The sequence below is a fragment of the Protopterus annectens genome, chromosome 12.part0, assembly GCF_019279795.1.
Source record: "Protopterus annectens isolate FY-2018-M chromosome 12.part0, PAN1.0, whole genome shotgun sequence".
Lineage (NCBI taxonomy): Eukaryota > Metazoa > Chordata > Ceratodontiformes > Protopteridae > Protopterus > Protopterus annectens.
This window is the reverse complement of record NC_056746.1, coordinates 1,152,659,937-1,152,681,542: the sequence shown is the minus strand read 5'-3', so window position 1 is coordinate 1,152,681,542 and position 21,606 is coordinate 1,152,659,937. Positions and strand designations below refer to the sequence as shown.

The 21,606-nt window shown below is 43.7% G+C and overlaps 1 protein-coding gene across 1 annotated transcript in view; it reads right to left on the bottom strand.

Annotated features, from left to right (window-relative positions):
• The window catches only part of SAMHD1 (SAM and HD domain containing deoxynucleoside triphosphate triphosphohydrolase 1), a gene marked incomplete in the record, with an annotated part of 1,343,678 nt that overhangs the window by 966,600 nt on the left and 355,472 nt on the right, over positions 1–21,606 (bottom strand). The window contains 1 exon segment of the mRNA XM_044090179.1: positions 5,504–5,619. Within this exon segment, the coding sequence (XP_043946114.1) occupies positions 5,504–5,619 (116 nt within the window).

The window sequence follows — 21,606 nt, the reverse complement described above, 5'->3', positions numbered from 1 at the left end:
TGACAGCCGACGCCATGTTCTCCAGTTTTTCTTGCCCCAGATGTCAGGAGTCCAAAAATTAATAAGGTCCCATACCCTTTGCAAATACACCTCAAAAGAAGGGTGAAGAAGGGAACCACACAAAAGAAAAAATTAGAGGGGACAGGAGGGAGGGTAACCCAGACTGCAACAGTGAAGACACTCGAACATCTACATTTATGGTAAGTGTACACAACTGTACTATGTTCATTGTGTTTCACTGTTGCAGTCATGACTGTAGGGTTGAGTCCCAAAGCAGAATAAAAGGGAGGTGGTCATAAAGTAGAGGGGATGGCTAAAAGGTCCTGCAAGACATCAGAAGCAAAGCCTGCCCTAGACTTAAGAGTAGAGAGGTAGATTGTAGTGCTTGGAAAAAGTATGCACTGAACTCCAAGTTGCAGCTTCCAAAATGTCTTTGGTAAGAACTCCCCTGAGGAAGGCAGCTGAAGTGGCAGCAGCTCTGGTAGAGTGAATCCTTATACTCCCTGAGATTTGCTTTCCATGGTGTGAATAGCAAAATCTGATTCCATGAGCAATCCATTTAGAAATGGTCTGTTTTGAAATGGCTTTACCTTGGGAACTTGAAGCATAAGAAACAAACAATTGCTCTAATTTCCTAATGTCCTTGGTTCTGTCCAGGTAAAAATGTAGTTGTCTGTGTACATCCAAGGAATGCAAGATCCTTTCCCCCTTATTTTGAGGACTGGGGAAAAAAGTTGGCAAGTAAATAGTTTGATTTACAGCCACTTTGGAAACCACCTTAGGCATGAAAGTAGGATTAGTCCTTAAAGACACCCTGTCTTGATGAAAAATAATATAAGGTTCCACAGCCATGAGAGCTTGCAACTCCGAAACTCTCCTGGCAGAGGTAAGAGCTAACAGAATGGCTGTCTTCCAAGATAAAAACTTGATGTCAGATGTGGCAGCAGGCTCAAAAGGAGGTAAGGTGAGTTTTTCCAAAACATAGTTGAGATCCCAAGCAGGAATGGGTGGAGATCTAGGGGGCCTTAAGTTCTTAGCTCCTCTGAGAAACTGTCTCATGAGCTGATGGGAAAAGATTGGAGGGTCTGAATTATAATGAGCAGAAATAGCAGAGGCATGGATCTTTATGGAAGACAGAGAGACCCTTATGCAAGAGGTCTGTCGGGTAAAGTAAAATCAGAGGAATGTTAGGAATAAAAGAGGATCTGAATCCTGAGCCTGCATCCAAGAGCAAAATCTTTTCCATTTTCCTGCATAAGATTTTCTAGTGCTAGGACGTCTGGCTTCTAAAATTACATCCATAACTTGCTTGGGTAGAAGAGAATGAATCAAAGACCCTGGATTAACCAGGCCGCCAGGCTGAGAGTTTTGACATGGGAGTGCAGAACCTGACCCTGGTGTTGGGACAGAAGGTTTGGAGTCTGTGGTAATATCCAAGAGGGCTCCAAACAAAGGTTTTTCAGTGTTGGGTACCAAAACTGTCAGGCCAATTTGGGGCCAGCAAAATTATCATCTTCAGCTTGTTCTGTTTGATCTTTAATAACACCCATGGAAGAAGAGGTAGAGGCGGGAAGGCATACCCAGAGAGGTTTCTCCAACTGAATGATAGTGCATCCACTTTCCAAGCTAGTTCGTGGAATGTCCTGGTGCAAATAATCTGTAGTTGATGATTGAGGTGGGATGCAAAGAGGTCTATGTGAGGACATCCCCAGACTGCTGTAATCATCCTGAATATTTCGGTGTCCAGCATCCATTCATGTGGGTCCGACAGGTGTCTGCTCAGACTGTCTGCCAGGAAGTTTTGCTTCCCTGGTAGAAACTGAGCTTGAAGGTCCAGTTTGCAAGCTAGACCTGTGTTCCATAGTTTCATGGCTAGTCTGCAAGGGGGATAGGAATGAGATCCCCTTGCTTGTTTATGTACCACATAACTGTGGTGTTGTCTGTCCGTATCAGTAGCTGTCCTGGTTGTAGAAAATTCCTGAAAGCCCATAGAGCGTTCTGAACGGCTAACATTTCCTTTAAATTGATATGCAGGTGCTTCTGTTCCTTTGTCCAAAGGCCCTGCAGACAGTTGCCCTAAAAATGGGCTCCCCATGCATAATCTGAAGCATCCGTGGTTAGTATCTGAGTGGCTGGAGGCAGACTGAAAGGTTTTCCTATGTTTAGAGTTCACGCCTTGGACCACCAAAGGAATTCCTTTTGAAGACAAGGCAGGATGGTGATCTGTATGTCTAAACTGTGGCAATGCTGAGACCATACACTTTTTAGGTACCACTGTATTTTCCTCATATGTAGTCTTGCATATGGTACGAGGAGGATGCAGGAGGCCATGTAACCCAAAGCCTGCAGGAATTTCCTTGCAGACAGCTGAGTTAAAGTTGTCAAGGTTTTGAACGTTGAATCCAGCTGTAATTGTTTTTCAGATGTCAGAAATGCCATCTGGGTTGTTGTGTTTAGAAGAGCACCCAGAAAGGTTATCTGTTGTGAGGGTATAAAATTTGACTTTTTTATGTTTACAGTGAATCCCAGGAACTTGAGAAGATTTTGAACAAATTCTAGATGCTGGAGTAAGACATCCTTGCTGTCTGCCTGAATAAGACAGTCGTCCAGATAAGGGTAAATCTGAATTCCCTTGAGTCTGCAATAAGCTACTACTGGAGCCAGGCATTTGGTGAAGACCCTGGGCACAGTAGACAATCCAAAGGGCAGTGCAGAGAATTGATACTGCCTCGATCAGGCCTTGAACCAGAGGTATTTTCTGCATTCCTGTCTGATGGGAATGTGTAAATATGCCTCCTTTAAATCCAGAGTTACCATCCATGCATTTTTGGTCAGCATTGGAAGTAGCTGCTGTAGAGTAAGCATCTAGAATTTTGGTATTTCGAGAAAAGTGTTCAAGACTGACAGATCCAGAATGGGTCTCCATGAATTTTGCTTTCTGGGGACTAGAAAGAGCCTTGAGTAAAAACCTTGTCCCATCTCTGAAAGTGGAACCAGTTCTATGGCTTTCATAGCCAAGAGTTTCCACCTGGTTTAAGGCCTCTAACCATTGATGTTTTGGAAGATCTGGCCATCTGCTTGGTCTTGGTAGGGTATGAAAATGGAATTTGTAACCTCTTGAAACTACATCCAGAACCCACTTGTCTTGGGTTATATAAGTCCAATTTAGGTGAAAAAGAGAAAGTTTTCCTCCGAGAGGGGCTTCCAGGCAAGAAGTTCCTGCAGCCCAACAGAGGGAGTCATTGAGCCTGTTTTCTATGAGCTTGCGACCTGTCCTCTCCTCCCCTAGGGGGTGGAAGCACTCCACTGTCTTGGTCTATAAGAGGCTTGCGTTTGAGGCCTTCCTCGGGAGCGTCTGTATCTACCCCTCTGAGGCCTGTCTGAATTGGGAAAGAACCAATTTTTTGCAGGCCAATTCCTACTAAATCTGGGTGGCTGTACTTGCAAGAAATCTTTAACTGTTTGCATGGATTTTGCCTTGTCCTCCATCTTCTTTATCACCTCTTCAGCCTTAGGTCCAAACAAAACATTATGCTCAACAGGAGCATCCAATAACTTAGCTTTTACTTGATCTGGCAAGTTTTGTTCCTTTAACCAAGCATGCCTTCTAATGACTGTACCAGAGGCAGCAGCCCTACAAGAAGTCTCCAAGGCATCAAATCCACAGTGTAAATCATGCTTCCCAACTTGTTCAGTGGCATGCATTAAATCATGTAATTCCTTATCATCTGCATAGGCGGAAATGGAAGTTAGCTTTTGTTTCAAAACAGACAGAAGAAATTGCTGGTATTTCAGCATATGAAATTGACAGTTTAAAGCCCTAATAGACAAAGTAGCAGAAGTGTACACTTTTTTGCCCCATCTTTCTAAAGATATGGAATCCTTCTCAATAGGAATGGGGTTTTTAGCACAAGCGGCCTTAACCCCCTTAGGACCCTGAGAAATGGTTTCAGGATCAGCAGTATGCTTTCTTGTATAAAAACTGGTGGGAATCAGGAACCCTATAATATCTGTCTGGCTTAACAGGAGCTGGAGGAAAAGAGTCAGGAGTTAAGTTAGCCTCCGAAAAAGCATCATCCACAATATCCAAAATAGGGGGGATAGCCAGGGGTCTATGTTGGGGAAGAAGAAGAAAATCCCTAAGTCTTTTCTTAGATTCCAAGTACTCCTGTCCTTCCCAGTGAAAATGTTCCCTCATTTCATGTAAAGTTTCCCCAAAAGAGAAATCCTCAGGGGGAGAAGCTGAAGGAATAGATTTCTCAGCATCAGAATCCTCACAAGGAGGGAAAGAATATTCCTGGTCAGAAGAAGAAACTGAAGAAACAGAAGCCTGATCAGAGGAGTCATAACACACTTCCTGCCTTGGCCTTTTATCTGGAGGGGGATGTGAATCCCTAATCATAGTAAGTAAGTCCTCCGCCATCTTAAGTAATTGTTTCTGAGAATTGGGTGCCGGATCAGAAGAGGCCTGGGCTGTAGTCTTTGATTTGGAAGGAGTCTTTGCCTTTGCCTTTATTAGAAGATGAGTAGGCTTGAAAACCCCTTCAGAAGCTGGTACCTGCACGGCGGCTCCGGACCCATCCGAAGGAGCGTTGTCCAAAGGTCCTGCAACAGAAATATTCAAAGGCCTAGTTGGCTCCTCGTGGGAGTCCGTTTCGGCCATCGGTTCCGAAATGGCCGACGACAGGGGCTGCAAAAGCGCCTCACTGACGACGGCCGAACCTGAAGCTGGCTCTGCTTGTACAATATCGTCCGATTTGGACCTCAGAGGCCTGTCTTTATCCTTGCGTCATTTGTGAACTCCAGTAGCCGGAACCGAATCCGACGACATTCTGTAATTAAAACGCCTACCGAAGTAATGAAATGCAAAATCGCATCTTCGCTTAATCGTACGTTGATTGAATCTAGCACAAAACCGACAACTAGCTACGTCGTGGTCAGGGCCTAAGCAAGGAATACAGTAAGAATGAAAATCCTTATGAGGTATTTGCTTCCCACAAGAAATACAATTATTAACTTTTTCTGACATCGGACTGGAGCAAGAAAAAAGTTTCCCCAACGGGGTACTTAGCTTTGAGTAGAAGAAGAAAGTCTTCGGAGTGAAGTACGATTAGAAAAAATTGTCAGGAGTCAGCTGACCGGCAAATGCGAACTGCTATCACCGCACGGCAAGAAAGACTGGAGAACATGGCGTCGGCTGCCAGCTTTATACTCCTGGTGCTCTGACGTCAGGCAGCATTGCTGAACAGCCGATGCCGGACCCAGACTGGGATTCTGGCCGACCGGGGACTGCCTGCCAAGCAGGGGAGAACCCTACAGTCATGACTGCAACAGTGAAACACGATGAACATCTTGTATCTACACAGAAATCCTAAGGATAACACAAGTAAAACAAGCCAAGCAACATTTTTAACCATCAATTATAAAATCCTCCTAAATTTTACAAGTGGTCTAAAAATGAAAAATAAAACCATAAGAATCACAGAAAGGTGTATGCACATACCCAAGTCATGACAGAGGCCTGCAATCTGAACACAAAGTACATCTCTTTGGTCAATCTTGAGTTCTGGTTGCCTTTCTTGCAGTGTTTTAACTAAACAGCCTGCCAGGTAGCCAACACTAAGGAGAAAAAGTTAAAAGTTATAATTTCTTTCTCTTTAATGATCAGTGCAGTCCACCAAGAAATAACTGCATTATTTTCATGGGCACTCAAACAGAAATGAAGCAGCAACACCTACATGATTGTCAAATACAATCAATATCATGAATCTCCACTGAAAAGTCAAAATAAGGACAGATGTACAAACCTGCCAAATAAATAAAATGCTGATTTAATAAACACAGCATAAGGTTAACAACAAGGAAAGACACTACAAACTAAGAACACTACAGGTGGTCTGGTTTGTGTTATAATCTAGAAGACTCTACACTGCACACAACTCTGGAATTTTACAATGAAGAAACACTACATTAACAACACAGATTCTCAGAAATAACATCACACTGGTTTTCCCACATTCAGGACCATTTCACTCCTTTTACAAATATGGCTGTTCCAAAAATTGGCTCTGCACCAGAATTACCTCCACTGCATTTTACAGACGTTATAGCAAAGTTAAACTACCTTCACAGACTAAACAGCAAACCAAGCCTCATAAAAGTCATGGTCACCAGGTTCACAAAAGCAAAGCTTTCACCTATATCAGATAGCCATATTTGGTCAAAATGGACCATAATCAGATATAATTACCAGCCCCCAACACAAACTGTAATTCAGCTAACACATTTTATTATGTATTTTATTTATTTATTTAACATTTGTTAACCAGGAAAGGCTGACTTAGAACGAATCCAATTTCCAGGGGAGAAATGCACCAGATACATGTCTTTATAATGTGGCAGGAAACCGGAGCACCTGGAGGAAACCCACACGAATGCAGGGAGGACATGCAAACTCCCCACAGAAGGCACTCCAGCCGAGAATTGAACCAAAGAACCTCTTGCTGTGAGGCGACAACGCTACCACTGCGCCATCCACATAATCTACAGATACTAGAAAATCTTAGAAATTATTTGTATCTCAGGCAGTATGCACACTGTCTACATTCTGCTGGCAGTACTGGTCTGCAACTTAAGTCCACACCCTTATGTAGCACTTTACAAGTCTGTTTCAATTTTGATAAGCTACTCACATTTCTCCAGTTAGCTCACAGTGGATGAAGGTCCACAACTTCCACTACAATGAGCTCAAGACAGGTTTACAGTTTTACACACCTGCAGTGCTCAAGCTAGAATGCAAGCACTCTTTGGATATACACACTCTCTCCTGAGCACACACCTCACGGTCTTATCCCACAGAATGCTCCTGCAGCAGGCCAGCACCAACTGTAATGTCATGTGATAGGCAAGTTTGTGTTGGCCACTCATGGTCTCTTAGCACTGACTTCAACACAACTGCACTGGGAAGCTGTCATGGTTTTTTCCATTTGCTCCAAGGAGCCAGGTTTAGGGACTCAAGTTTTTACTATGCATTTAAGTACAACTATGTTAATGATAGACCATCCAATTAATAAGGGATAATTTTACATGAAAAAATAGATGGTTTTGAAAGAAATTCATTATGGCAGTATCTTTAAGATGGGCTCTTGAAACAATATGCAAAATAAAGGTACACAAAATTCTAACTAAAATTCTTTCCTCACAGCCGTATGGGTTTAGACTGTTCACGGCTCCAATATTTGTATATATGAGCAGTCCATTATTACTCTCATAGGTCTTTTATGAACCATGCAGACAACAAAATTACGTTAGGATTCAAAGAATCGCTGTATATATATATATATATATATATATATATATATATATATATATATATTAAAAAAATCTGAACGCATACAGGAATCCAGTCATTCTTGAGCAGAATGTCTCTAGAGTGGAGAGAGAAAATGTCCCCTTTTCAGCAGCCTAACTCCAAGATCTACTGCTAAAGCAAACAATGAGCAAAGAAGTGTCATCACTTAATGAATGCTCCTGCAGCACACTGCATTAAGGTTGGGCTACTGAGCAACAGGAAATAAAAGTTATGTACTCACCATAACTATGCATTCTGTGTTGTCAGTTTTCATCCTTTCTCAAGTAATGGTCTCGGATCTAAACGTCGGCCACTTCTCAAGACTTGGATCCATAGCTCTAGCACCTCCCCTTATCCATAATTCTCAACAGCATTACTTCAGAAAGAGTTTGCCCTCCCATTAATCTACAGTGTGTGTACAAATATTTATGATACACAAAAGATCATATACCATCTGTGTTGTCAATCTTCATTTATTCTTGAACTGTTGGGTCTCGGTTCAGTCCTCGGAGCCAGCTCGGCCATTTTATCAAGCTAGCACCAGTCAGAAACTCTCAAGCTAAGGCTACCCATAGTGCATCTCTTCTCTTCCCTTCAGATCGAGTCTTGCCTATAGATTATGGAGAAATAGTGACAGCTTTGTCTGAGCAACTTACCCTATCAAGATCCCAGGACTATTTCTGAACCTCCAGGAGTCTTTGGAGGGGGGTAAGAGGGTGGGATGTCAAGGATGAAGATCGACAACACAGATGGAACGTTATAGTAAGAACATAACTTCTTTATCTGATGTTGTCAATTTTCAGTCATTCTTGAACTGTTGGGACAGAGTCCCTAGCTACTTTAAACCTTGGAAGGTCCTGGGAAAGATGTTCCTGAGCACCATACAGCCAAAGGATGCTCTCCCCCTGGAGACCGTATCCAATTTTTAGAGAGTGATAAAGGTATGGGGTGGGGGGGGGGGCAGTCCAAGTTGCAGCTGTGCATATGTCATCCACAGACGTTCTGGAATGAAAGGCTGTTGAAGTGGAAATAGATCTAGTAGAATGTGCCTTCATCTCTGTTGGTAAGTCCACATTTTTCTGAGTATAAACAGAAGTGATGCAATCTAACTTTTGAAACTAGTTTGCCCAGTCTAGTACCTGAAAAGGATAGAAACAGTTGTGAAAAATGATACATGGATGTTTCATACACAAAGCCTGCAATTCTGATATTCTCCTGGCCGACATGATGGCCATCAGGAATAAAGTTTTCTAAGATAAATATTTAATATCACATGTGGTTGCTGGTTCACAGGGCTGATGGACCAAACTTTGTAAGACTGCCGTTAAATTCCAAGGCTTAACGGGCTCTTTAAAAGGTGGTTTTAAATGCAAAACACCCTTCAGAAAGCATTTGCAAAGGTGATGAGAAATCAAAGAAAGGTCATTGAAACCATTATGAAAATTTGAAATAGCAGCTAAATGAACTAGTAGAGGCAGAGGCTCCTGATTGGAACAAGGTCGATAAATATTCTAATGCCTTGTCAAGTGAAGCTGAAAATGGCTCAGTTTGTTTTTCCCGAGACCAAAACACAAATCTATTCCATTTACTAAGGTAAAGTTTCCCAGTGGATGGTTTATGAGGGGCTAGGAGTATCTTTTGTATGAGGGAAGATCGGTTATTCTGCCTGGCAATTACTGGAAGTTGAGGAACCAAGCAGTCAGCCTGAGCCTTTTTAGATTGGGATGAACTAGTCCCTGTGGATTACATAACATATCTGGAGTTGGATCCAGACTACACAGGCAGAGAACTAGGTGAGACCAGAGAAAGGGAAACTAGACTTGACGGGGCCAATAAGGTGCAATGAGAATCACTGATTCTCAACTGTTGGGCTTTCTTGAAAATTGGGGAATTAGGAGAATTGGTGGGAAGGCGTAAAGTAGTCTCTGGGGCCAATCGTGTAAGAGAGCATATCTCAGGGACTCCCCCTGAAGGGGGATTAAGGCATAGTAGCTGCTGCACTTGTGGTTTGTGGGAGAGGTGAACTGATCACAGCAAGGCTGACCCCATCAGTGAGAAATCTTTGCCGCCACAATAGAATTGAGAGACCAGTCGTGTGGCAAGAGAATGCATCTGGTCAGTTTGCCCACAATCATGTTGGAATTCCGCAGGATGTGCACTGCTATCAGAAAGCGGCTGGAGGCAATTGCCCATTGCCAAATTCTCAGGGCTTCCCAACATAAAGGGTAGGATCTGGTTCCCCCTTGGTGGCTGATGTACCAGACCACTGACATGTTGCTTGACTGAATAGCAATTGTCCCTGAAGGGGGGGTTGAAAAGCTTGCAACGCTAGGAACACTGCCTTTAGTTCTAGGACGCTAATATGCAAACTGGCCTCTAGAGGGGAACTAAGTGCCTTAGACCGTCTTTCCCTGTAAATGCCCCCCACCCCCCAATCAGGGAATCATCCGTGGTCACTACGGCCTTGGGCTGAGAGGGCGAGAAGGGGCAGCTCCACAATTTTTCTTCTTGTTTCAGACACCAAAGTAAATCCTGCTTGCAGTGGTTGGTTATGCAGATTGGATGTGACACTGGATGCGTTAGCAGAGACAACCGAGAAGCGAGAAGCCACTGAAGCAACTTCATATGGTATCTCGCTAGAGGAACTAGAGTGGTTGTTGCTGCCACAGACCCAAAAAGTTGTAAAACCAGATGAGCCGGAACTTTGTCTTGAGAGCTTTTGGATCTGTAGTGCTGCTATATTCCTCTGACTGAGTGGAACATAGGGAATTCGCTGTGGTGATCTGGGATAAAGGTTGAAGGGGATAAGGTAACTTCTAGTAATTGTCTGCACCCAGGAATCTGATGTTACTGTGTGCCAGGCTAGGTAGTGCACAGAAAATCTTCCCCCGACTGCCTCAGATGTAGGCAATCGGGCTGCTGCTCAGGAGTGCTGGTATGGGTGTCCAGAGAAGGAATCACTGGAACCCTGGTTACACGGACCTCCTCTGCCACAGGAAGGGCATCTTCCCAAAGAGTTCCCCCTCTCTGGCCCGGCGAGAATACTCGCCATGTGTGTCCCGAAAAGGGCCTTGGGACTTCTTGAACCACTTCTTTCCACTGCTCCGATTCCTGAAATAAGGTTGTTGGAGTGGAAAAAATGTACAACCACAGCAGAAGGGGTCTTTCCATCCTTCTCATACCTGGTTAATGTGTCGCTGACTTTTGAGCAAAACAACGAGGCAGCATCTACCGGAGTATTGATAAAGGAACATTTTAAAGGGTCTACAAAGTCATATAAGCACATCCAGGCGTGATGCCCAACAGCAACGCTTGTACCCGCTGTCCTGGCCGTCCCTTCGTCTATGTGCACAATAAGCCATATGGATGAGTTGGACATCGATTCAAGGGACACAAGCTGGGAGGCAACCTTATTGTGTACCTCATCAGACACTGCTCCTGTCAAGGTCCTTGAAAGCTCCATTATCAGGTCCCTTTGAAGTTGTGTGAAATGTGCCAAAAAAATTCAACAACTGAATGGCAAAGGTCCCTGCTTCCAGAATCTGCCCATTGTCTGAGACTCTCAGTTTGGAGGATGGATAGCAGGACTCTCCTCGGTGAGTTCCTTTTTTGTGGTAGCTGCCACCACCATAGCATCTACCGCTAGACCTCTGGACCAGTGGGGATGATCTTCGGGTGCGGAGAGAATTTTGTCTGGTCTCCAGGGGATTGGCTCTATAGTGTCATGGGCCTTCCACACACGCTGCACGATGAGCTTAACCAAATCATCGGCAGGTGGCGTCACCCAAGAAGTAGAGGGTAGGGCGTGAAAAGCCTGCAAGAAAACAGATTCTTCAAAGGAAGGGTTTGTGGACTTCCAATCATCCCTCTGTTTTAAGATTTCCAATCACCAATCACTCCTCTGCTTTAAGATTTCCAATCGCCCCTCTGTTTTAAGATTTCCAAGATGTCTCTAAAGGAGACATCATCAGGGGGCAACTGTAGGGACCCTTCCCCTTCATCGTAATCTGTATCCTCAGTGACAGATTCTTCTGGAGAAACTAGGTGCTTCCTCTTGCATGATGTCTTATGGGGTAGCTCCTCTGGGGAGAGGTCTGAGGAGGACTCCTAAGAGAGCGTACCCTGTAGCACGGTGTCTTGCTGCTCTTTGTCTCCGCTGCTCCGATGTAGCAGACTGTGACAGTAGCAAACCAGAGGATACATAGATGTAACATTCCGATGGGGATGGTGTCAGCTGCGAGCTTGCTGAGGCAAGAGGTCTCTCCATAATCTGGAAGGCAGGCCCGTCCAAAGAGGGATGGGAGCCCAGAACACAGAAAGATAACCTTGTAACTGAGGTCGCACTCTGCTCAGACAAGCCCTCCTTCAGAGAACGAGCCGTGAGAGCACTGGAACTGTCAAGAGCACCAGGAATGGTAGACAGCACCATGGAAAAGAATCTGAGCCAAACTAGGGATCCCGGAGCCAACAGCCAAGTCACAGTCCAGCAAGTGAGTCAGCTCCAACAGAGCCGCCGACAACAGTCTTTCCGGAACCAAGGTGAGGTCCACCATCAGTACCCGAATTAGTTGGCAATGAAAAAGTTGAAGTCGAGGGCTCAAAGACCTACAGAGATGTTGAAGGAGGAAGAAAAGTAGGAGTCCTTGGACAACAGGCCTCAGATTCAGATAGGAGAAAGGCCCTAGATGGGGCAGGAAGACCTCTGGCTGCCAAGAGCTGATCCACTAATCTGACTACATCAAGCTCTGAAAAGCTCCTGGTGGAAAAGATGGGCATCCCAGAGGGTGACTCCAAGCGTTCAATAAAGGGACTTAACTGTTGACCAAGGAAGGGGTCAATAGATGGGGAATACCCAAGTCATGGGTAAGGATTCAACCTTGGGTGCTGTGGTCGACTGAACAATGATTTGTTTTGTAGGGGGGGGGGTGACTGGTTTAATTGGGCAAACTATTATTGGTGCCGAGATGGAGGGGTCAGTACTGAGGTGGCTTTCCTAGGTTCAGTAGTTGTCGGGACCATGGGGGAAGCTGCAGGCTTCAGTGCAGAGACAGTAGCAGGTTGCTGATTTTTGAATTATTGGCCTTGGTTCCGATTGTAAGAGGCCTGGTCCTTGGAAGATTTAGATTCCTGGGATTTAGGAGATACTGGAACACAGTTGGCTCCACTTTTTTGATTCCTTTTTGGAAGACTTTGATGTCTCCACCTCAAAATGTTCTTTCAGTGAGGCTTTGTCTAGCAGCCTTCTGAGGATTAATTTGTCGCCTCTCTGCAAGGGTCCGAACGCTGAAACCCTGGCAGAGTTCATAAGGCGGATGGACCTCTAAATGTGGCAACTCTAAACAATAGACACACGGAAGATGCTAATCAAAGTTGGGCATCTTTCTGTATACCCGTCGCACTGTTTGAAATGAGTGGTTCTTTTATGCGTCTCAGCCATTATCTAAATTTTTAAACTTGAACACACTCTCTCACACACACACACACAGAAGAAAAAAGGTAAAGAAAACTTTTTTTTTTTTTTTTTTTTTTTTTAAAAGGGTGGTACCAGCAATGGTAACCAAAGAAAAATACCCGCAAAGGATAAAGCGGGTGAAGGGTAATACCAATAATGGTATTTACAGAATTACAAAAGGTAAGAGGGAAGGGTGGGGCCTACACCAACAATGGTATGAGAATAAAATACAGATAAGGTAAAAGGGAATAAACAGCACTCTCACTCAACCAGACAAATCAGTAAACTAAAGAAATCAACTAAGTAATTTAGAGTTGAGAGACATAAATTGTAAGAATATATATAATGAAAGGGTTAGCACTTAACTGAGAGCACGGCTGATGCATTTTATTTATTTATTTATTTATTTTACATTTGTTGACCGGGAGAGTCCGACTGGACACAGGTCCGTTTTCAGCGGAGGCCCGGGTAGTAAAGCTCCACATTATTATTTGCATTATACAGTTAAAAAAACATAGCATTTAAATATAGACATTAGTCCAGTTAAGGACGCAAGACAAGATGAAAACAGATGTAAAACAGCTGTAGAGCATAGTACAATTTTAAAATATGGTGACATATACTAAACATGGTTAAAATGTAGTTGAGATTCATCAGTGAACAATTGATACAAACTGTTTTTGAGTTACATAACAGCAATTAGCAGTTGTTGCTATAAGAAGTTAGTATTATGTGGTAGGTAGCTGGGAACGTGAGTAGCCAATCTTGCTAAGAGTAAGTTGTTGATAGGGGGCTGAGAGAGGTAGTGGGTGGGGGGAGTGAATGGTATTAGAGGGGGGGGTTGCAAGGGCATATCTGGCAAGTTTTGAAGTGTGATTTTAGTAAGGACTTAAAGTGGGTGTAAGAAGTTATAGACAGAGGTAATTGAGGATGTGTGGGAGTTCCAGAGTTTGGCTATAGTGCGGGAGAATAATGCTTCTCCAGCAGAGTTAATGGCTCTTGTGACCTGTAGGAGGTTTTTGTGGCTGGATCTTAGTGGTCTCGTGGTTATGTAGGGTTGGAGTAGATTCTGGAGGGATGGGACTTTTAGTGGTTGGTTTATTACTTTGTGGGCGAGTGTGAGTTGGTACCATCGAAGGAGGTGGGGGGAGCTCTAGCCAGCCCAGTTCTGCTAGTGAGAGACAGTGGTGAGTACGGTAGGAAGCCCCTGTGGTGAATTTGGTGATTTTGTTGTAGCAGGTTTCGAGCTTATTTAGATCACATTGTCTAAGGTTAGTAAATATTGGAGAGGCATAGAGTAGGGTAGAGATAAGATGAGAATTTGCTACCGAAATAAGTAGTTGCTGATTTCTATATAATGCTCCTAGTTTTTTGTGAACTTTTTTAATGGTCATGGAAATGTGAATGTCAAAGTTCAGTTTATTGTCTATTTCTACTCCTAGTAATTTGGTGTGTTCTGTAGGATGGATGGTGGTGTTGTCTTTTGCTGTGATGTTAAAGTGAGAGCTGTCTATGGTAAGTTTGGTGGGTTGGAAGATTAGTAATTTTGTTTTGTTTGGGTTGAGTATTAGTTGTGCATCGGATAACCAAGTTTCAATAGAAGAAAATGCTTCCTGTGTGACTTTTTGCAGTTCTGGTAGGGAGTGGGCTGTGCAGATGATGGTTGAGTCATGTGCATATTGTATGAGTGTGCCATGTGTTGTGGCTGAGGCTAGATTATTGGTGAAAATAGAGAAGAGTAGGGGTCCCAGGATGGACCCTTGGGGAACTCCTATGGAGACTGGTAGTTGGGGGGATAGGCTGTCCTGCCAAACAACTGCTTGTTGGCGGTCAAGTCAAATAGGTAACTCTGAAACTAGTTGATGACTGGTTGAGAGAAGGATAGGTTATTGAGAAGAGAGGAGTTGTTTGTGTGGGACCATATTGAAAGCTTTAGAGAGGTCTAGGAAGGTAGCCGAGGAGAGATAACCTGCATTTTTATTTTGTAGGATAGTGTTAAAGAAAGAGAGTAAGGCGGTGGTGGTGCTATGGTTAGGTCCGAAACCATGTTGTTTGTTGGAGAGCAGGCCGTTAGCAAGGAGGTGATCTGGGACTTGAGAATGAATGCATCTCTCTAGTATTTTGGAGAGTGCCGAGAGAATAGCTATGGGGCGGTAATTGGTTAGATCTGTGGAGGGGTCTCCTTTGTCTAGGGGAATTATGTGTGAGACTTTCCATAGTGTACGAACATAACTTTCTGACAGAGATCTGTTAATCAGGAGTGATACGGGGTAGGCTAGAGCATCAGCTGCAAGTTGAATGTATTCACCTGGGAGGTTGTCTGCTGCTAATCTGGTGGTTTTAAGTTTAATTAGTTGTTGTTTTATTTTGGAGGTAGGAACAGGAGAGAAAGAGAAGCTAGTTGGGAGATTGTTAGTTCTTGTTGATTGTGTGGGTTTATGGGGGGGGTTGTGTTGTCTAGCTAGTGATAGTACGGTTTGTGTGAAGTGATTGTTGAAAGAGGTAGCAATATTTTCGGAGGAGTAAGTTAAGTTAGGAGTGGGTGTACTTACTTTACCTGGGTGGAGGATGGAGTTTATTGAGGACCAGAATAGTTTGGGGTTATGCTGGGAGGAGTTAAGGGCAGACTGGTAGCACTGGATTTTGTCCTGTTTTATAAGCTTTTTTGTTCTATTGCGTAGTTCTAGGAATTTTTGCCTAATAGAGGGGGTTTTCGTTTTGCGCCAGTTGTCCCATGCTTTATCCCTGTTTTTCATTTCAGACTTCGTGTTTTTTTGTAGCCATGGGGATTGTTGGGCTCTAGTTCGGGAATGTCTTATGAGGGGTGGTAATTAAGGATGCTTAGGAATGTTTTATTACAGCAGTCAACTGTGTCATCTAGTCTGAGGTATTTTAGAGGTTGCCAGTTACAATCTTTTAGGGATGAGCTGAATGAGAGAGGGCTGAAGTTATTTTTTTCGCGTATTTGACGGTAGATGATGGGTTTTGCTACGGTGTTTTCTTAGTAAGAAGGCTGGGGAGTGATCACTGAGGCTGTCAGATAAGCAGCCTACTATATATGACTGGGGGCTCTTATTGACTAGTATCCAATCAAGGGTAGTGTGTTTGTTGGAGTTATTTATCCTAGTAGGTGACTGGACTAGTTCGGTGAAGTCATGAAGATTTACATGATGCATCCGAAATTCTATGCGGCAAATGAAATCTTGGGGGGCGGGGGGGGGCAGGCATTATGAGTAACCTTAGCTTGAGAGTTTCTGGCTGGTGCAAGCTTGATAAAATGGCCGAGCTGGTTCTGAGGATGGAACCGAGACCCAACAGTTCAAGAACGAATGAAGACAGCCAACATCAGATTAATAAGTCTAAGAAAAAAGTTATATAGATAGGGGAAACAAGCACAGAATAGCTGGAGCTCATTAGTCAGTCAAGCAAAACATTTCTCCCTCATGCTGAAATAGGAACCTTGAAAAATAGGAAATAACTGTGAAATGGGAAGGGGGAGGGAGGGAATTTGAGGAAGGATGAAAATAGACAACAACATATAGGTATAGTAATGGTGCATAGCTAACTTTGACATCCGATGCTGTCTTTTTCATCCGCTCCTCAAATGATGGGACAGAGTCCCCAGCTAGATAAAACCTAGAGTGTTCCTCAAGGAAGGCCATTCCTCTGCACAGCAGTGCCAAACGCTGCTCAAAACAAAGGTATGTGAATTAGACCAAGTAGCAGCTGCACAAATGTCATCTTTAGACACCCTAGACCAAAAATGCAGAAGATGTTGCCACCGATCTAATTGAATGAGCTTTAGGAGGTCCGAGAAGTGTCAAACCACTTTGATTGTATACAAAAGAAATACAATCTATAAGCCACTTGCCAAATTCACCTTTGAGATATGGTTCTCTAGTTTGGCTGTGGAAAAGGAAATAGCTGGTCTGATTTTCTGGAATCTTTTGCTCTGTGGTTACAGAATCAAAGTTGCCTATGCACAACTAGAAGATGAAGCAAATATTCTACCTTACTGGAAAAATTTGGAAAGAAAACTGGATGGTTGATCCATTGGTTCATAGTAGTCTCTGAAGCCACCTTAGGCACAAAGGAAGGATTTGTGCAGAGACAGTCCCTGTCTCCATGAAAAATTAGATATGGTGGTTTAGATGAGAGGGTTTGGAGTTCTGATACTAGTCTTGCTAAAGTGACTGCAACCAGGAAAATGGTTTTCCACGATAAACATTTTAAATCTACCTTGGTCGCTAGTTTGACAGGAATGAGACAAGGCTTGTAAGAGAATATTCAGATCCCATGGTGAAGTAGGATCATTAATGGGGGAGGATCCAAGTAAGAAGGTACATTTAAGAAAGGCTTAACCAGTCATCTTTGGCTTCACCTAGATTGTGTAATGGCCTACATGAAAATTTGAGATAGATGCAAATTGAATCTTTACAGTTGAATACCCGACGACAACATTAAAAATGGAAGAAGGGAAATCCAGAACAGCTGAAATGGGTGATGAAAAAAGATCTGTTTGTCTCTGTGCTGCCAAAAGGGCAAATTTTTCCATTTACTCATACAACTTTCTAATGGAATATTTCTGGGAAGATACAAGAATGCACCTAACTGGGGATGACAACCTGGATTGTCAGACCATCACTGAAGTGGAGAAACCATGCAGTCAAAATCACATCAGAAGAAGCAGTTCGAATAAATGGTTCACTGATCAGAAAAATAATGAATGTGATCCAAAAAACCATGCAGCGAACCAAAACAAAGCTGTAGTTAGCACCACGAAATGAGGATTTTATTCTTCAGACCATGTGGTCAGTTTGAGGATCTGAATGTCTGGATGACTCATTCCTAATGGGTGAGAGAAGATTCTGGATGAGATTTAGCACCCAAAGGGGGGTGCAAAAGATGAGGCCACAGAAAGAAGGAACCACACTTGTAGAGGGCAGAAATTGGCAATGAGAATTATTTTGCACTTCAAGTACAATCCTATCCGAATGAATTTTGGGATCAGTGGAACAGGAGGAAAAGTATGAGTCCCACGGGCCAATCTTGAATTAGAGATTTATTGCTGCCCTGATCCCCCTAGAAGGGAAATCAAAGTACCTGGTGCACTTGGAGTTGAGTGGGGAGGCAAAGAGATCCTGACATGGTTGACCTTATTGACTGAAAAATAGCTTCTACCACCAAAGGACTGAGAGACATGAGGTAGTAATAAAATCTGCTCGATTTGTCTGCTAGAACACTAGACTTCTCCAGAATGTGCATTGCTAGGAGAAAGTGGCTGGAAGAGGTCATCCACTGCTAAACTCTCACAGCTTCTCAACACAGAGGATAGGGCTTGGTTTCTACCCGTTAGTTGATGTTACCAGACAACTGACACATTGTCTGGATAGCCATCATCCCTGGGGGAAGAACATCTTGAAAGGTCTGCAACTCTAAAAGAACTGCTCTTATTTCCAAGATATTGATGTAAAGCTTGGCCTCCTGACTGGACCAAGTGCCTTGGACCATCCTTCACAAGAAATACGCGCCCCCCCCACACACACACACACAGCTGGGAGGTGTCCACGGTCACTTTGGCTATGGGAGGTGGATTAAAAGTCAGCCCTGATAAATGTCACTTGCAGTGATCCACCAAGAAACGGGCTCTTTGCAAATTCTCATAATACGTCTTGGAACAGAGAGAGGATGATGTCTGAAAGACCACTGCATTGCCAGTGTCCAATGGAGTACTCTCATGTAACATCTTACTACTGGTATTAGAGTTGTGGAAACTGCCATGATTCTAAAAGTTGCAAAAAATCAACCCCACTGATGGGGAAGGAGGAGATATTATGGACGCAGCATTCCAAATATTGTGTTCACTCTTGACTGAGGGAGACTTGTTATTTGCATGACCATGTTCAGATGAGCACCAATGAACTCCATGACGTGAATGACATCGAAGGCACCATGGCTCCGACAAGAATGAGTGGATGGACCCAAGGACATCAGAGTAGATGGAGCCAATAACACCGGTGTGGGTATCGGCTCCAAGTGTTCGACAATCATCGGTTCAGTTTCCTTCGGCTGCGAGAGTCCAGTACGGCTCGGAGGAGGAGTAGACAAATCCGGTTCCATGGTCTTCAGCACTGACGAGCTGGTCGGGGCCGACAACAATTTGGCAAGTCCTGGTGCCTGTAAAAGCTTCTGCACTAGCCGATCCATGTCCAAATCTGAAAGGCTGACTGAGGACTTAGATGAATGCACCGAAGGTGCTGACTGGAGCAGAGGAGAAGAGGGAACTTCAGAGACCGGCTCCAATACTGAGAACTGGCTCCGAATCAAAGGTACACTCGGTTCCGAGGTCTGTGGAACCGATGACCCTCCCTCTGAAGTTTTTGCCTTTTTTGCCACTTTGGGATCTGAAGATTTTGTGGATTTTGAGGATTTGGAGGACGTGCTAGTACCCTCATGGCTACTCAACACCTCAGAAAAGGAATGCTGCAGTAATCCCGTCTATAAGCTTCCTCCTTCTCTCCAAGAGGACTCTTGACGAAAAGGAATGGCAAATGTTGCAAGTATCTTGGAGGTGTTTAGCCCCCAGACAGTAGACACATTAAATGTATCCGTCAGTGACGGACATTTTTTGCCCACAATCTGGGCATTTCTTGAATCCCGATTTAGGATGGGAATTTTCCTTGTCATCCGACATGGTTAAGGTAAAACAAACCAGTATACTGCAAAAAAGTACAGTTTTGTACCTACCATAAATGTAGATGTTCGAGGATCCACATTGCTGCAGTCCTAACAATTGGGGTAGTCCGCTGTCCAGTCGGCCCGAATACCAAAGTATATGGCTGACGTCGGTCAGGGCGCATTAGACTGACGTCAGTACGCCAGGGTACTAAGGCGCATGACCGACGCCATATCCTCAGTCTTTTCTTGCCCCAGATGTCAGAAGACCCTGAAAAGATAAGGCCAAAACCAAAAACTCCCAACATATCTGCATCAAAATATATATATATATATATATACAAAATATACAAAATTAGCAGAATGTAACCTCACCTACACAACCACCCCTAAACACAGAGGGAAGGAGGGAGTAGAATTGGACTGCAGCAATGTGGATCCTCGAACATCTAGATTTATGGTAGGTACAAAACTGTACTATGTTCTTCATTCCACATTGCTGCAGTCCTAACAATTGGGTAGAATCCCAAAGCAGAGGTAAGGGAGGCTGGCAAATCATAAGAAGCAGGAGCTGATAACATGCCTTGCAAAATAGCTGTGGCAAAACCAGCCCTAGACTTAGAGTAGAGAGGAAGGTGGTAATGCTTAGAGAAAGTATGCACTGAACTCCAAGTAGCTGCCTCCAAAATATCCTTAGTTGCCACCCCTTAAAAAGCTGTTGAAGTGGCAGTAGCCCTAGTGGAATGAGGCCTAATCCCAGCTGGAATCTCCTTGCCATGATGGGAATAACAAAATGCAATGCAAAACCCAATCCACCTAGAAATAGTTTGTTTTGATACAGGCTTGCCCTGAGAACTCAAAGCAAAAGAAACAAACAACTGCTGAGACTGCCTAAAATCCTTAGTCCTGCTCAAATAATAACGCAATTGCCTGTGTACATCTAAAGTGTGCAAAATCTTTTCCCTTTATTTTGGGGATCTGCATAAACGTAGGCAAATGAATAGTTTGGTTTAAAGCCACACTAGAAACCACTTTAGGCATAAAGGAAGGATTAGTACGTAATGATACCCTATCCTTATGAAAAATCAAGAAAGGCTCAACCGCCATAAGGGCCTGTAACTCAGAAACCCTTCTTGCAGAAGTAATGGCCAACAAAAAAGCAGTCTTCCATGACAAGTATTTCAGTTCAGCAGTAGCTGCAGGCTCAAAAGGTTGTAGAGTAAGTTTCTCCAACACAAAATTGAGATCCCAAGCAGGAGTAGGAGCTCTAATGGGGGTCTTATATTCTTTGCCCTCTAAGAAATTGCTTGAACAGAGGATGTGAAAACAATGGTGGGTCACAATCATAGTGAGCTGAAATTGCTGCAGCATGAATCTTAATGGAAGAGAAAGACAAACCTTTGTCCAATAACTCAGTAAGATATTGAAGAGCCACACTCAAATTAGGCTCTGAAATCTCCAAATTCTTTGCTGCAGTCCAAAATAAAAATCTCTTCCATTTTTCTGCATACACTTTCCTTGTACTAGGTCTTCTGGCTTCCATAATCACATTTAAAACTTGTTGAGGAAGTTGAGACCTGCTGTCTTTCAAAACAGAATATGCCAGGCTGTTAGATGAAGAGAGTGAAGCTTGACATTGAGCAGACGACCGTCCTTCTGAGACAACAGATGTGGAATCAAGGGTAAAGGCCATGGAGGCTTCTTACCAGATTCCTCAGTAATGGGTACCAGTGCTGCCGAGGCCAATCTGGAGCTATTAAAATCATCCTTGGTTTGTCTTGTCTGACCTTTAGAAGCACCTTTGGAAGAAGAGGCAGAGGTGGAAACGCATACACATGAAGATTTTTCCAACTGAAAGAAAGAGCATCCACTTTCCAAGCTGTGTGATGAAACCTCTTTGTGCAAAACTTTGGCAGCTGGTGGTTTAGTGGAGAAGCGAACAGATCTATGTCTGGAGTTCCCCAGGACACTGTCAACTTTTGAAATACATGAAGATCCAGTTTCCACTCGTGGGGATCCATGATTTGTCTGCTTAACACATCTGCTAAGGAGTTCTGTGCTCCCGGCAGAAACCTTGCCTGAAGAGTTAGTTGCAAGCTTAGCAGTCTCCCATAAAATCATTGCTTGC